Source organism: Scyliorhinus torazame, chromosome 8 (assembly GCF_047496885.1).
Source record: "Scyliorhinus torazame isolate Kashiwa2021f chromosome 8, sScyTor2.1, whole genome shotgun sequence".
Lineage (NCBI taxonomy): Eukaryota > Metazoa > Chordata > Chondrichthyes > Carcharhiniformes > Scyliorhinidae > Scyliorhinus > Scyliorhinus torazame.
The window spans coordinates 179,063,077-179,078,006 of NC_092714.1; the positions used below are offsets into that span (position 1 = coordinate 179,063,077).

Here is a 14,930-nt window from a genome sequence, read left to right on the forward strand (position 1 = left end):
CGAACTTGGGGGCTTAAGTTTATAGTCCCCAGGGGCTTCCCGCCTTTCGGGGCGGACCCTGTACCTGGTTCCAAGTGATTGGACTTCGTTCCAATCACTTGATTCGATTTCTCCAATACTGGAGCGGTTCCCTGATCGATGGGCGGTCTTGAGGTGTCCATTAACCCCTTTTGTGTTGGCGCCGAGGGGTCTGGCTTGGCTTTGTTTATCCCAAATGTTTCGATTGTACCTGGGGATCGCTCATTAGTACGTAGATGGCTGCTACATTATTATGCAGATGGCTGCTTGTACCGATGTTGTCTGGGCTTTTGCAGAGTTTAATACACAGTAACTTGCACCTGCTAGTTTCTGCCTCTGTTGCCTGAATTTCCCTGCAGCCTTTGCTGTTCTCCATTTTACGTCAGGAGTTGGCCAACCCAGGTGGCTACGGTCCGGAGATTAGGGGAATAATTGGGACCAGACCAAGTCATGATTCAGTCCCCTATTTAGAAACCATACGTGTATCCTTATTTTTATACTTCAGTGTTATGAATTGTAACTGTAACAGTTGTTTGGAACAAAATAATTCTCCTCAAGCTGAACAATGTACCCCAGTGGTAGCAGGGATAATTAGATTGTGACAGTAGTATTCTTTCATTTTCATGGATCACAGTTTTTATGACCCACCTATCATCAATGATCTCACGCCTTCAAAAGCAACTTGCCTTTATACAAGCTTGATTTGGAGTAATGGTGGATGAACAGGGGAGTGTAATGCACTTAGATTGTGGGTCATTTCAACATTGCTCTTCCAGAACTTCATCTAATTCTAAAAAAATGGCTTTCACAGTCTGACCTGGAAACCAGGTTCTTAAAAGCTAAAATACATTACTGCAGATGCTGGAATCGGAAGCAAGAACAGAGGTTGCTGGAAAAACTCAGCAGGTCTGGCAGCATCTGTAAGGAGAGAAAGCAGAGTTAATGTTTTGAGTCATTTTAGCTATTAAGAGATGGAGAATGTGTTTGACATCAAAGTGTAGCTGGGGGAGTGGATTGCATTGGGGCAATATATGTATGGGAAATTTTTAAGGGGTTTAAGATGGAGGAAAAAGGTCACAATCTAAAGCTGCCAAACTCAACATTGAGTCCTGAGGCCTGCAAAATTGCCAACTGGAAGATGAGATGCTGCTCCTCCAGCTTGCGTTGGGCTTCACTGGAATATTGCAGTAGGCCAAGGACGGACAGTTGGCACGAATGCAAGATGTTGAGTCAAAATGGCGAGGAAAAGGAAGGTTAGGGTTATGCTTGCGGACTGGGCAACGGTGTTCCACAAAGTCTCCACCCAGTCTGTGGTTAGTCTTCCCAGTTTAGAGGAGACTCCATTGAGAGCAGTGAATACAAAAAACTAAATTGAAGGAGGTGCATGTGAAACACTGTTCAACTGCAAAGCGTGTTTGGGGCCTTGCATGGTGAGGAGGGAGGGGGTGAAGGAGCAGGTGTTGGGCCCTCATCGATTGCAAAGGAAGGTGCCATGAGAAGTCGAGCGTGATAGAGGAGGAACCTCGGTGTCACGGAAGGAGTAGTCCCTGCGGAACGCAGAAGGGGGTGAGGGGAAGATGTGTTTCATGGTGGCATTGTGCTGGAGTTGGCAGAAATGACAAGCGGATGATCTTTGAATGTTGTGTCTGCGGGGCGGAAAAGTGAGGACAAGGGGGACCCTGTCATGGTTCTGGGAGAGAGGGGAAGGGTGAGGGCAGAGTTACGGGCAATGGACCGAAGCTCGTTGAGTTCCCTGTCAACCAGGGGAGGTGGGGGGAGGGGTGTTGGGTTAATTGCAGTTACTGTGTAGGTAAATTTTGCAAAGTTTTGATCAAGTAGACTAGCCTATTTTAGATAGTAACATTTGATGTGATTAAAGTTGTTGGAAGTACTAACATCTCTTTCCTGTCTGGGTCATGCAGATTAGTAGAACACATTGGGGTTACCTCCAAATTTCAGAAACATTGTGTTTTGCAGTGATATCTAGTTTCTCACTGCAATAAGAAATAATGCAAAAAAGTTTAGTTGGGACTGAAGTCTATAAGTTCCCTTTATGAGCATAATTTGTTTATACATTATTCATAACAGCATCACCCGAGCCTGATGAAGATCCAAGGGTCACAAGGGCCAAGTACTTCATCAGAGATGAGTTCCTGGTGAGTATCCCTGCAGCTATATTTCTGAATTCTGGGTTTATTTCTCATTTAAATTCATGTATGGAATGCAGATGTCACTGGCGCAGCCAACATTTATTGCCATCCCTAATTGCAGCAAGAATTTATATAGTAGCTTTAATAAAATGTCCCAGACACTTAATGGGAGCATTATAAAATAAAATTAGATACCAGGCCACATACGGTGATATTAGGTCAGGTGACCAAAAGCCTTGTCAAAGACATAGGAAGAAACAGAGGATAGAGAATTGAAGAGGTTTGGGGAGGGAATTCCAGAGCTTAAGGCCTAGATAACTGAAGGTCCAGGCATGAATGACAGAACATTTAAAATCGGGGATGATCAAAAGGCCAGAAGTCGATGAATGCCTTCTTGAACTGCTGCAGTCCTTATGGTGCAGTTATATCACAGTGCTAATGCAGTGAGAGTTCCAGAATCGTAATTCAGTGACAGTGAAGGAAGACCAATATATTTCCAAGTCAAGATGATGTGTGACATGGGAGGGGATCGTAGTGTTGTCTCTGCATCTGCTGCCCTTATTCTGCTTTCTGGAGGTTGTGGGGGGTTTGTTAAATAATGGGTTAAGAGACATTCCAATTAGTTGTCTCATTTATGTTAAGTATCCAATAATTGACACATATGTAAAGAAGCTTCAGGTGGCCTTTGTGTCAGGTGATGTGATAGAGTTTTGTGCAGAGTCTGTTAAAGTGAAATAAAGGTGTTTGTGGAAAAGGAGCAGAACCTTTGACTCTTTATACAACAGCAGCTAAATGTCTAACAAATAGTAGCAGAGGATGGTTGCTGTGCAAATGTGAAGGGTTGAAAGATACAACTTTTCCTGATCAAACCAAGGAGTGAGTGAGAAGAGAAAAAAAATGATATATGGCTGAACCTAGGATAAAGCTAGCCGGATATGACTACTCCCCTTATTTCTGAAAGGGGATCGTACGACCAATGGAGAAGTGCAGTAGTTATGTGGACTAAGTTAACTGCCTTGGGAAAGAGAAAACAAGGTATGGCATTGGCTCTTTCTCTACCTTATGACAGTAAAATCCGAAGCAACGTGTTTTCTGAAGGCCTGGAGACTCTTATTACGTTATATGGATAAGATTTATAAAAAGGATGACTTGTTAAGTGCGTATGGTTGGATTTTGATAGGTCCAGGAAATAGAGGATATCTCCATGGAAGACTATATAATGGAATTTGGCAGCCTATATAAAAGGCTGCAGAAACATAATCTGGAATTTCCACAGTCTGTGTTGGCCTTTAAATTACTTGACTGTGCTAGAGTGAGCAACATGGATAGGCTCCTGGTTTTGACAGGAGTTCAGTTTGTGAATAAGGATACCTTATTCGATCAGATGACAGCTTTAAAAAAGTTTCTGGAGAAACATTCGATTCCGTTGGCTCTGATGACCCAAATAGGTTAGTCTGCAATAAAGCAGAATATGGAAGATACACTACTAACAGGATGGCAAAATCGCATGGCTACAAACAGGTTCCAATGTTGCCAATCGGCACCGGAGTAATGTCGCCAATTAATAATGATACTTTTTAGAGTCGCCAGGTATCAAATGATACCACCACAAGGGTTTACCGGATATTGATCAAAGACCAAACAACCAGTTAGTTAGTTCAAGTTCAATGATAGTTTATTTACACACAAGAATTACTTCGACGTGCAACATAAAACACTACAACAACCTGTACTTCACTTCAGTCACCCGGCTTTATGCAGAGGAACAAGGCCTTTGTTCGGATCTTGCATGGCTGGGTCTGGAGAAGTGACTTCGTTTCTGCTGGGCTCATCCGTCTGGTAGCGATCGTTGGTCTTGAACTTGCTTCTGGTCGTGCTGCTGCAATTGGTTTTAGGCGTAAGCCAGGGCCAAAAGAGACTGAACAGTACAAGATACCTGTGTCTCTTTTTCAACTTCGGGGGTTTCGCGCTCTTTTGGGCGGTCCTTAGCTTTGGACCCAATAATTCGGCAGGCATCGATTACTACCTTCGATTTTAGCCAATAAAGGAGTGGGTGCCTTGATGGCTGGGTGTGTCCTGAGTGGTCATTGACCTTGGCTGTTTGGGCTTCCTGGGTGAAAGGAGTGGCGCCGATGAGTCCGTATCTGTATCTGATACCTGAGTACAAGTCTTCTGTTCAGGAGAAATGGGCCATTAGAATGCAAATTGGCTGGGGGTTTCGATCGTGTCTGGTTATCTAGTGGCAAATATACACTTAAGCTCTGAGTTCGTCTGGATCCTGCCTTGGCCATATTTCCTGTGATTCTTTGCAAGTGGCCATATTTCCCTTTGTAGTGGCCATCCCAGATGGCTACACCAAGACTATAGGAGGAGATCGGGACCCGGAAATTAGAAGACAGAAATCCAGTTAGAACCTACAATAGGAAGTTGAACCCCAGAAATGCCCGGGGTATGATAAATCGATGTTTTTGGTGTGACTCACAATACCATTATGCTTTCAACTGTCCAACACGTTATAATAGTGTTTGAAGCGACACATGACATGGAAGAGTCAGAAGAGGAAAAAGATAGTGACCAGAAAGAAGGCATTGTCCTATTAACAAGCAGTTTTACACCGGTAATGAGGGTTATGGTTGCAGAATCCTTCAATTGTGCTGTATTGGACAGTGGCTGCACATCTACTGTGTGTGTGAAATTGACTGGCTAAAATGTTATCTGGACACCCTGAATGCTGAAAATCATAACCAGGTTAAGGAATTTAAAAGTTCCACAAGTTTCAGGTTTGGGGATGATAATACTCTGAAGTCGCTGAAAAGAGTGGTGATCCCTTGCAATATTGCCGTAGTGAACCATTTCATTAGCACAGATGTTATCAAGTGAGATACCTTTGCTTCTGAGCAGACCGTCGATGAAGAAAGCACACATGAAACTGGATATGGAACAGGATACGGCAACAGTTTTTGGAAAGACGGTGGATTTACAATTTACACAGTCGGGACACTATTGTATTCCATTACTGACAAATAATATTTCAAATACAGTTGTTAAGGATGTGTTAATGGCAGTTGAAAATGGGACTTTAGCTGATAAGCTTGTTGTATTAAAACTGCATAGGCAATTTGCGCATCCGTCTCCTCGGAGGCTGAAAAATTTATTAAAGGATGCAGGGGTAAGGGATGAAGACTATACTAAACTGATAGAACAGGTTAGTGATCACTGTGAAGTTTGTAGGAAGTACAGAAGGACACCAGCACGACCGATCGTAACCCTACCTTTGGCCAGAGATTTTAACGACACTGTGGTCACGGACCTTAAGATCTGGGATAAAGCCAATAATATGTTTATTTCGCATTTTGTAAATTTAGCAACCAGATTTACAAAGTAAAGATAAGAGAGTAATTCTGGATCAAATCGTGGAAAAATGGATAGGGACAGGAATGGGCCCACCGGCAAAATTCCTTACGTACAATGGGGGAGAATTTGCTAATGATGAGTTTAGGGATATGTGTGAAAACGTGAGTATCACAGTTATGAGTACGGCTGCGGAAATCCCATTTAATAATTGGGTGTGAAAGAAACCATGCGGTAATAGATGACATGCTCCGGAAAATTTTGGCAGATAGACCAAACTGCAAGCTAAATTCAGCTTTAGCATGGGCGGTACATGCAAATAATTCATTGCAGATGGTTGGGGGCTATAGTCCTTATCAATTAGTGTTTGGTAGAAATCCTAAAATTCCGTTCATTTTAGATGACCAGCCTCCAGCTTGGGAAGGGACTACAATTAGCTCTGGCTTTGCTGAGCATTTAAACGCATTACATAGCAGTAGAAAAGCTTTTTTGGAAGCAGAAGTCTCTGAAAGAATTTGAAGAGCTTTAAGACATAATGTATGGCCATCAAGTACCGGTTTTCAGCAAGGAGACATAGTATACTATAAGAGAGACAATTGTAATGAATGGAAAGGCCCAGGGAAGATCATAGGCATCGATGGCAAAACAATTATTTTGCAACATGGTAATCAAACTGTTGGGGTACATTCATCAAGGATAATGGGTACAAATTAGTCATCTGGTACGCAGGTGTTACATAACTATGAGGACCAGTTAACTGATATAGACATGGTTTCTGTAGAGAAACACAACACTTCTGATGAATTAGAACAGGCCATTTTTCCGAAAGGACAACTGCCAAAAGTTGGTACAAAAGTGACATACTTGCCTGAAGGGTCTAGTCAATGGAAGGATGCAACTGTTATTAGTAGAGCAGGGAAGGCCACTGGAAAGTATAAATATTGGTTGAATGTATAGCATTCAGGGGAGGGAGTCAAGACAATGGATTGGGAACACGAAGTTCAAAAATGGAGGGCACAGAAATGCAGTTCAGATAGTACATCAGATAGTGAACAGGTCCGCAGGAAAACATCAAGAACTATTGAAAGGACATCCCACAGCAGAAGGGAAAGATCAAGCAGTAACATTTGAGTAACATGAGTAACACTACGAATACTAATAGGAGTAGAAGCCCACACGCACGTGAGATTTTGGTCACTTCGAATAAATTAGATGAAAACGTTATCAAAGATGCCAAACAGCAAGAACTGCATAGTTGGAGTGAATTTGGGGTATACACGGAAGTACCGGATAGGGGACAAAGAGCTTTATCCCAAAGATGGATTTGCACGGAAAGGTTCTTCCGGATGGAACTTAAAAGGCAAAGGATAGGCTTGTGGCAAGGGGATTTGAAGAAAACTTAGAAGATCAGGATTTGAGGGTAGATTCACCGATGGCAGGAATGATTATTTTAAAGATCTTCTTGGCTCTATTAGCCACAAAGGCATGGGAATGCAAATCTATAGATATAAAAGCTGCCTTTTTGCAGGGGCATCAGCTCCAGAGAGACATTTTTCTCCGTCCTCCTAAAGAAGCAGCTAACACAGAAGGGTTACTCTGGAAGTTGAACAAATGTGCATATGGATTAAATGCTGCATCTAGAATCTGGTATTTTTCGGTAAGGTCAGTTTTGTTACAGTTAGGCTGTTGCCAGTTGAAAGCAGATCCGGCAATGTTTTACTGGCACTATAAAGGAAATCTTTCTGGCATCTTTATGATGCATGTCGATGATTTTTTGTGGGGTGGGACGAGTGATTTCGAAGCTCTTGTAATCTCTGGTTCGAGGAAAGAATTCAGGGTTGGAAGTCAGGCTTCCAGTGCATTTAAATATATTGGACTGAAAATAGGACAGACTAAGTTCGGGGCAACTTTACGCCAGCAATCTTATCTGGAAAGCATCAGCCCAATAGCAATTAGTCGTGGCCGGGTTTCACAAAACGATGCAATGGTTTCAAAGATGGAAAAAGAGCAACTGCGAAGTTTAATTGGGCAACTGAATCGGTTAGGTAGACAGACTAGACCGGATGTGAGTTTTGATGTCTTAGAGTTGAGTACAAAAATGAATGATCCCAAAGTGGAAGACATAATAAGAGCAAATAAAGCGTTGGTCAAACTAAAAATGCAGGAGTGTGTTTTGAGGTTCCCAGTTTTAGGTGACCGTAGGCACTTGAAACTCATAGTTTATAGTGATGCGTCCTATGCAAATTTATGTGATGGGATTTCAAGAGCAGGAGGTTTTATAATTTTCCTTTTGGGGAACAATGGTAAATGTTGCCCTCTTGTGTGGGAAACAAAGAAAATAAGGAGAGTGGTCAAAAGCATAGAACATTACAGTGCAGTACAGGCCCTTCGGCCCTCGATGTTGCGCCGACCTGTGAAACCACTCTAAAGCCCATCTACACTATTCCCTTATCGTCCATATGTCTATCCAATGACCATTTGAATGCCCTTCGTGTTGGCGAGTCCACTACTGTTGCAGACAGGGCATTCCACGCCCTTACTACTCTCTTGAGTAAAGAACCTACCTCTGACATCTGTCTTGTATCTATCTCCCCTCAATTTAAAGCTATGTCCCCTCGTGCTAGACATCACCATCCGAGGGAAAAGGCTCTCACTGTCCACCCTATCCAATCCTCTGATCATCTTGTATGCCTCAATTAAGTCACCTCTTTACCTTCTTCTCTCTAACGAAAACAGCCTCAAGTCCCTCAGCCTTTCCTCAGAAGATCTTCCCTCCATACCAGGCAACATTCTGGTAAATCTCCTCTGCATCCTTTCCAATGCTTCCACATCCTTCCTATAATGCGGCGACCAGAATTGCATGCAATACTCCAAATGCGGCTGCACCAGAGTTTTGTACAGCTGCAACATGACCTCATGGCTCCGAATCTCAATCCCTCTACCAATAAAAGCTAACACCATACGCCTTCTTAACAACCCTCTCAACCTGGGTGGCAACTTTCAGGGATCTATGTACATGGACACCGAGATCTCTCTGCTCATCCACACTGCCAAGAATCTTACCATTAGCCCAGTACTCTGTCTTCCTGTTATTCCTTCCAAAATGAATCACGTCACACTTTTCTGCATTAAACTCCATTTGCCACCTCTCAGCCCAGCGCTGCAGCTTATCTATGTCCCTCTGTAACTTGTAACATCCTTCCGCACTGTCCACGACTCCACTGACTTTAGTGTCATCTGCAAATTTACTCACCCATCCTTCTACGTCCTCCTCCAGGTCATTTATAAAAATGACAAATAGCAGTGGCCCCAAAACAGATCCTTGTGGTACGCCACTAGTAACTGGACTCCAGTCTTAACATTTCCCATCAACCACCACCCTTCGTCTTCCAGCTAGCCAATTTCTGATCGAAACTGCTAAATCACCCCAAATCCCATACCTCCGTATTTTCTTCAGTAGCCTACCGTGGGGAACCTTATCAAACGCTTTACTGAAATCCATATACACCACATCAACTGCTTTACCCTCATCCATCTGTTTGGTCACCTTCTCAAAGAACTCAATAAGGTTTGTGAGGCATGATCTACCCTTCTCAAAACCGTGTTGACTATCTCTAATCAAATTATTCCTTTAGAATAATCCTATTTCTTATAAACTTTTCCAAGATTTTGCCCACAACAGAAGTAAGGCTCACTGGTCTATAGTTACCTGGGTTGTCTCTACTCCCCTTCTTGAACAAGGGGACAACATTTGCTATCCTCCAATCTTCTGGCACTATTCCTGTGACAAAGATGACTTAAAGATCAAAGCCAAAGGCTCAGCAATCTCCTCCCTAGTTTCCCAGAGAATCCTAGGATAAATCCCATCCGGCCCAGGGGACTTATCTATTTTCACGCTTTCCAGAATTGCTAACACCTCCTCCTTATGAACCTCAGCCCTTCTAGTCCAGTAGCCTGAATCTCAGTATTCTCCTCGACAACATTGTCTTTTTCTTGTGTAAATACTGACGAAAAATATTCATTTAGCACCTCTCCTATCTCCTCGGACTTCAAGCACAATTTCCCACTACTGTCCTTGACTGGCCCTACTCTTACCCTAGTCATTCGTTTATTCCTGACATATCTATAGAAAGCTTTAGGGTTATCCTTGATCCTACCTGCCAAAGACTTCTCATGTCCCCTCCTGGCTCTTCTTAGCCCTCTCTCTAGGTCCTTCCTAGCTAACTTGTAACTCTTGAGCGCCCTAACTGAACCTTCATGTCTCATCTTTACATAAGCCCCCTTCTTCCTCTTGACAAGTGTTTTGACTGCTTTCGTAAACCACGGTTCCCTTGCTCGACCACTTCCTCCCTGCCTGACAGGTACATACTTATCAAGGACACGCAGTAGCTGTTCCTTGATCAAGCTCCACATTTCCATTGTGCCCATCCCCTGCAGTTTTCCTCTCCATCCGATGCATCCTAAGTCTTGCCTCATCGCATCATAATTGCCTTTCCCCCAGATATAACTCTTGCCCTGCGGTATATACCTATCCCTTACCATCACTAAAGTAAACGTAATCGAATTGTGGTCACTATCACCAAAGTGCTCACCTACCTCCAAATCTAACACCCGTCCTGGTTCATTACCCAGTACCAAATCCAATATGGCCTCACCTCTCGTTGGCCTATCTACATACTGTGTCAGGAAACCCTCCTGCACACATTGGACAAAAACTGACCCATCTAAAGTACTCGAACTATCGCGTTTCCAGTCAATATTTGGAAAGTTAAAGTCCCCCATTACAACTACCCTGTTGCTTTCGCTCCTATCCAGAATCATCTTTGCAATCCTTTCCTCTACATCTCTGGAACTTTTCGGAGGCCTATAGAAAACCCCTAACAGGGTGACCTCTCCTTTCCTGTTTCTAACCTCAGCCCATACTACCTCAGTAGACGAGTCCTTATCAAATGTCCTTTCTGCCACCGTAATACTGTCCTTGACTAACAATGCCACCCCTCCCCCTCTTTTACCACCTTCCCTGAGCTTAATGAAATATCTAAACCCCGGCACCTGCAACAACCATTCCTGTCCCTGCTCTATCCATGTCTCCAAAATGGCCACAACATCGAAGTCCCAGGTACCAATCCATACCGCAAGTTCACCCACCTCATACCGGATACTCCTGGCATTGAAGAAGACACACTTTAAACCACCTTCCTGCCTGCCGGTACACTCCTGCAACTTTCAAACCTTACTCGTGACCTCACTACTCTCAAACCCCTGCATACTGGAGCTACAATTCAGGTTCCCAAACCCCTGCTGAACTAGTTTAAACCCTCCCGAAGAGCATTTGAAAATTTCCCCCCCCCCCAGGATATTGGTACCCCTCTGGTGCAGGTGTAGACCATCCCGTTTGTAGAGGTCCCTCCGACCCCAGAATGAGCCCCAATTATCCAGAAATCTGAAACCCTCCCTCCTGCACCATCCCTGTAGTCATGTGTTCAACTCCTCTCCCTATTCCTCGTCTCGCTATCACGTGGCACAGGTAACAACCCAGAGATAATAACTCTGTTTGTCTTGGATCTAAGTTTCCACCCTAACTCCCTGAATTCCTGCCTTACATCCCTATTCCTTTTCCTACCTATGTCGTTGGTACCGATGTGGACCACGACTTGGGGCTGCTCCCCCTCCCCCCTTAAGGATCCCGAAAACACGATCCGAGACATCACACACCCTGGCACCTGGGAGGCAACACACCAACCACGTGTCTCTCTCGTTCCCACAGAATCTCCTATCTATCCCCCTAATTATGGAGTCTCCAATGACTAATGCTCTACTCCTCTCCCCCCTTCCCTTCTGAGCAACAGGGACAGACTCTGTGCCAGAGACCTGTACCCCATGGCTTACCCCTGGTAAGTCGTTCCCCCCCCCCCCCCCCAACAGTATCCAAGACGGTATACTTGTTACTAAGGGGAACAACCACAAGGGATCCCTGATCTGACTGCTTCCACCCAGCACTTCTCACCATCACCCATCTATCTTTATTCTTCGGAGTAACTACATCCCTGAAGCTTCTATCTATGACCACCTCTGCCTCCCGAATGATCCGAAGTTCATCCAGCTCCAGTTCCCTAACGTGGTTTCTGAGGAGCTGGAGATGGGTGCACTTCCCACAGATGAAATCAGCAGGGACACTGACGGCGTCCCTCACTTCAAACATTCTGCAGGAGGAACATTGTACTACCTTCCCTGCCATCCTCTCTAGATAAAAAAAGAAAGAAAGAGTTTCCCTGTTATTCACTCCCCTTCTCAGCAAGCACTCACTCAGCAACCTCTGCGCCCCGCATGATAGCACCTGAGGGAAAATAAAAGAAAAACAACTTACCAGTCATCAGCCAATCCCTTACCTGCAGGCTGTGACATCACGGTTCAACTTCTTTCTACTTCTACCTGCCCTCGAGCCTTCCTCTTGATCTTTACAGCGGTTGGTTTTTTTCGGTTAGGGGGGGGGGGGGGGGGGTAGGGAGGGAAACACTGAAGAAGTGTTTCGGGTTTATGTGTCACTTGACAACAGCTCCTCCACAAACCACAAAGTTAGGGTGAGCACAACGGATATATTCAAATTTCCCCCACAACAGCCAATCAGCAGCTACGCTCTACTGCCCACTGCTGGATGCGTGTCTTCACTTGAACAGCTAGGGTCTCTTGCTCAGGTACACCTTCAAGTTAGGGTATGCACATTTCCCCCGCAACAGCCAATCAGCAGCTCCACTCTACTGCCCTCTGCTGAATGCTTGGCTTCACTTGAACAGGTCGGGTCTACTGCTCAGGTACACCTTCAAGTTAGGGTGAGCACAACGGACGTATGCAAATTTCCCCTGCAACAGCCAATCAGCAGCTCCGCTCTACTGCCGTCTGCTGCGACGTTAAGCCTTGTAGAGGTGGTGGATATGGCCGTTTATATATCTCCGATATATATATCTTTTATATATCTCAGATATTGACAAATTTTGGGATAAGGGGATTTGGGCAATATACCTATTGAATGTGACATTGACAATAAATCCCTGTGGGAAAATGTGCACTCTACAAAAAGTGTCAATGAAAAAAGGTTAAGGATAGACATCGCAAGTTTGAAACAGATGTGGGACAGAGTGGAGATAGCAAAAATTAAATGGGTCTATAGTAGTCATCAATTGTCAGACTGTTTTACAAAAAGAGGGGCTAGTTCACAGAAACCGTTGGATATTGTTAATGAAGGGCGTCTCTTTCTGACAAGGGGGGAAATTGTGTGTGTGTTTTTGAGTTTCTTGTAATTTTGTTTTCAACTGATTATTTTTTTCTCCAAGGAAGGGGAGACTGTTAAATAATGGATTAAGAGACATTTCAATTAGTTGTCTCATTTATATTAAGTATCCAATAATTCACACTGATATGTAAAGAGGCTTCAGGTGGCCTTTGTGTCAGGTGATGTGATAGAGTTTTGTGCAGAGTCTGTTAACGTGAAATAAAGATGTTTGTGGAAAAGGAGCAGAACCTTTGACTCTTTATACAACAGCAGCTAAACGTCTAACAGGTTTGGAGGATGCTGGCAATGGTACGTTTCAGCAGGTATCTTATAAGTGGTACACACTGCGTGCTAGTAGTGGAGAGGATGAATGTTCAGGGTGGTGCATGGGGTGTCAGTCAAATGTATGGAGGGGGAGGGATGTTTCACAACAGCGGGGGCGGTGGCCCGCCATTGGCCGGCGGAGGGAGGGGTTTTCTGGTCCCTCTGCTGGGTTTTTCCATCGATGGTGGGACCAGAAGATCCGGCTACCGAGAATGGCTGGAAAATCCACCCCCCATCCCCAGATTGTGTCCTCATCATTAAAGGCTTTAATGAGTTCCTCGCACAAACATTGAAGAATGGACAATGAGAGACAGCTTGATGAGCTAGGCATCTTCATCCACAAATTTGTTCAGGTGACATCTTGCATGAGTATGCAAAGATACTTAATCGGATACAAAAAGTGAACCTGAAACAATATTTTAAAGGGTAGAGCAACAAATCATTTTGGGTTGCGGTGGGGGGGGGAAGAGTAGGAGGAGGAATTTCTAATTGGAGTAGATTGCAAGGCCATAGAGGGTTTTATGGGTGAGGACGTGTTTTGAACTGAATGCATCAAGACAGTGATCACTGAGAAAAGGGTGATGGATGAACAAATTATTTTGTGAGAGATAGGACATTTGCAGTATTGTGTAAGTTGGAGTCAGTGGAAGATGGGAAAACAACGAAAGCATCAGATCTGGAAGTCACGAAGGCATGGATAAAGAAATAATTGATGGACAGGTTGATGGAGAAACAGGCAATTATTTAGAGGTGGAAGTAAATGCCCTTGGTAATTACCTGCACAAGTCATGTTTAAAACATGGAAGAAACTATCCTCTCAAAATAACAATTTTGCTCATTTTTTAATTTGCACAATGAACAGATCGTCATCAAGTTGAGAGATAAAACTCTGGAAATCCATCTGTTGAAATATTTGGCACCTTACCCATAACCATTCTGAGAGAGGGGTCCATCGTTAGCCCTTATTGATTGATATTTAACCTTTCTACACATCTCAAATAAATTCTTCGGTCCACACAAGTCCTGGATTGTTTGTTCGCCAGCAGCTGACACAGACGATTGTAGCTCAACATTCTGTTGCAGTTTTGTGATCTCTTTCAATTTATTAGCATTATAGTGCAAACCATAAAAGAGTTCCAATAATCTAATTTTAGTTGCCCTTTGTGGTTGAAGACAAACTAGAAAATTCATATTTTATGAAAAACTTTCTTCTGAGCAATTGTGAGGCACTGCTGAAGCATTTCAGGAAAACTCCGAAAGTTTCCTTAAAATGGTAGCTCCTACTACATGTGATCAGTCAGCAGACTGCTCGTTAAGAGAACTTTCAGACGATCCTATGTTCAGAACACCAGGCAGGAATAACCAGGAAAGCCCAGCATTGGATATTTCCTATCTGCTGAGTGTTTTAATATATGCAATCCTTAATTTTCATTGCAAGTGGATGAACAGGAAAATAGGCAAAGAAATCAATAGGCAATGGATTATGCGTGGAGAGCTTCCGACAAATATTGAAGCACTTCTGAATACTCCACTTTTGCCTCCTTTTTTAAAAAAAAACACCAAAAGAGAAACCGTCCTAAGATTTCAGAAAACACACAACAGTAAATTTTAAAAAACAATTTTTAATAAATTTAGAGTATCCAATTATTCTTTTCCCAATTAAGGGACAATTTAGCATGGCCAATCCACCTACCTTACACATCTTTAGATTGTGGGGGTGAGACCCACGCAGACACGGGGAGAATGTGCAAACTTCACACGGACAGTGACCCAGGGCTGGGATTCGAACCCGGGTCCTCAGCGCTGTACGGCAGCAG

The 14,930-nt window shown here is 43.7% G+C and overlaps 1 protein-coding gene across 2 annotated transcripts in view; it reads left to right on the forward strand.

The window, feature by feature from the left end:
• Window positions 1-14,930, forward strand: part of gnas (GNAS complex locus) — a 505,856-nt gene that overhangs the window by 489,173 nt on the left and 1,753 nt on the right. For both annotated transcript variants that reach the window (XM_072514565.1, XM_072514567.1), the window contains exon 11: window positions 2,107-2,174. In XM_072514565.1, coding sequence (XP_072370666.1) covers window positions 2,107-2,174 — 68 coding nt within the window. The remainder of the gene's footprint in view (window positions 1-2,106; window positions 2,175-14,930) is intronic.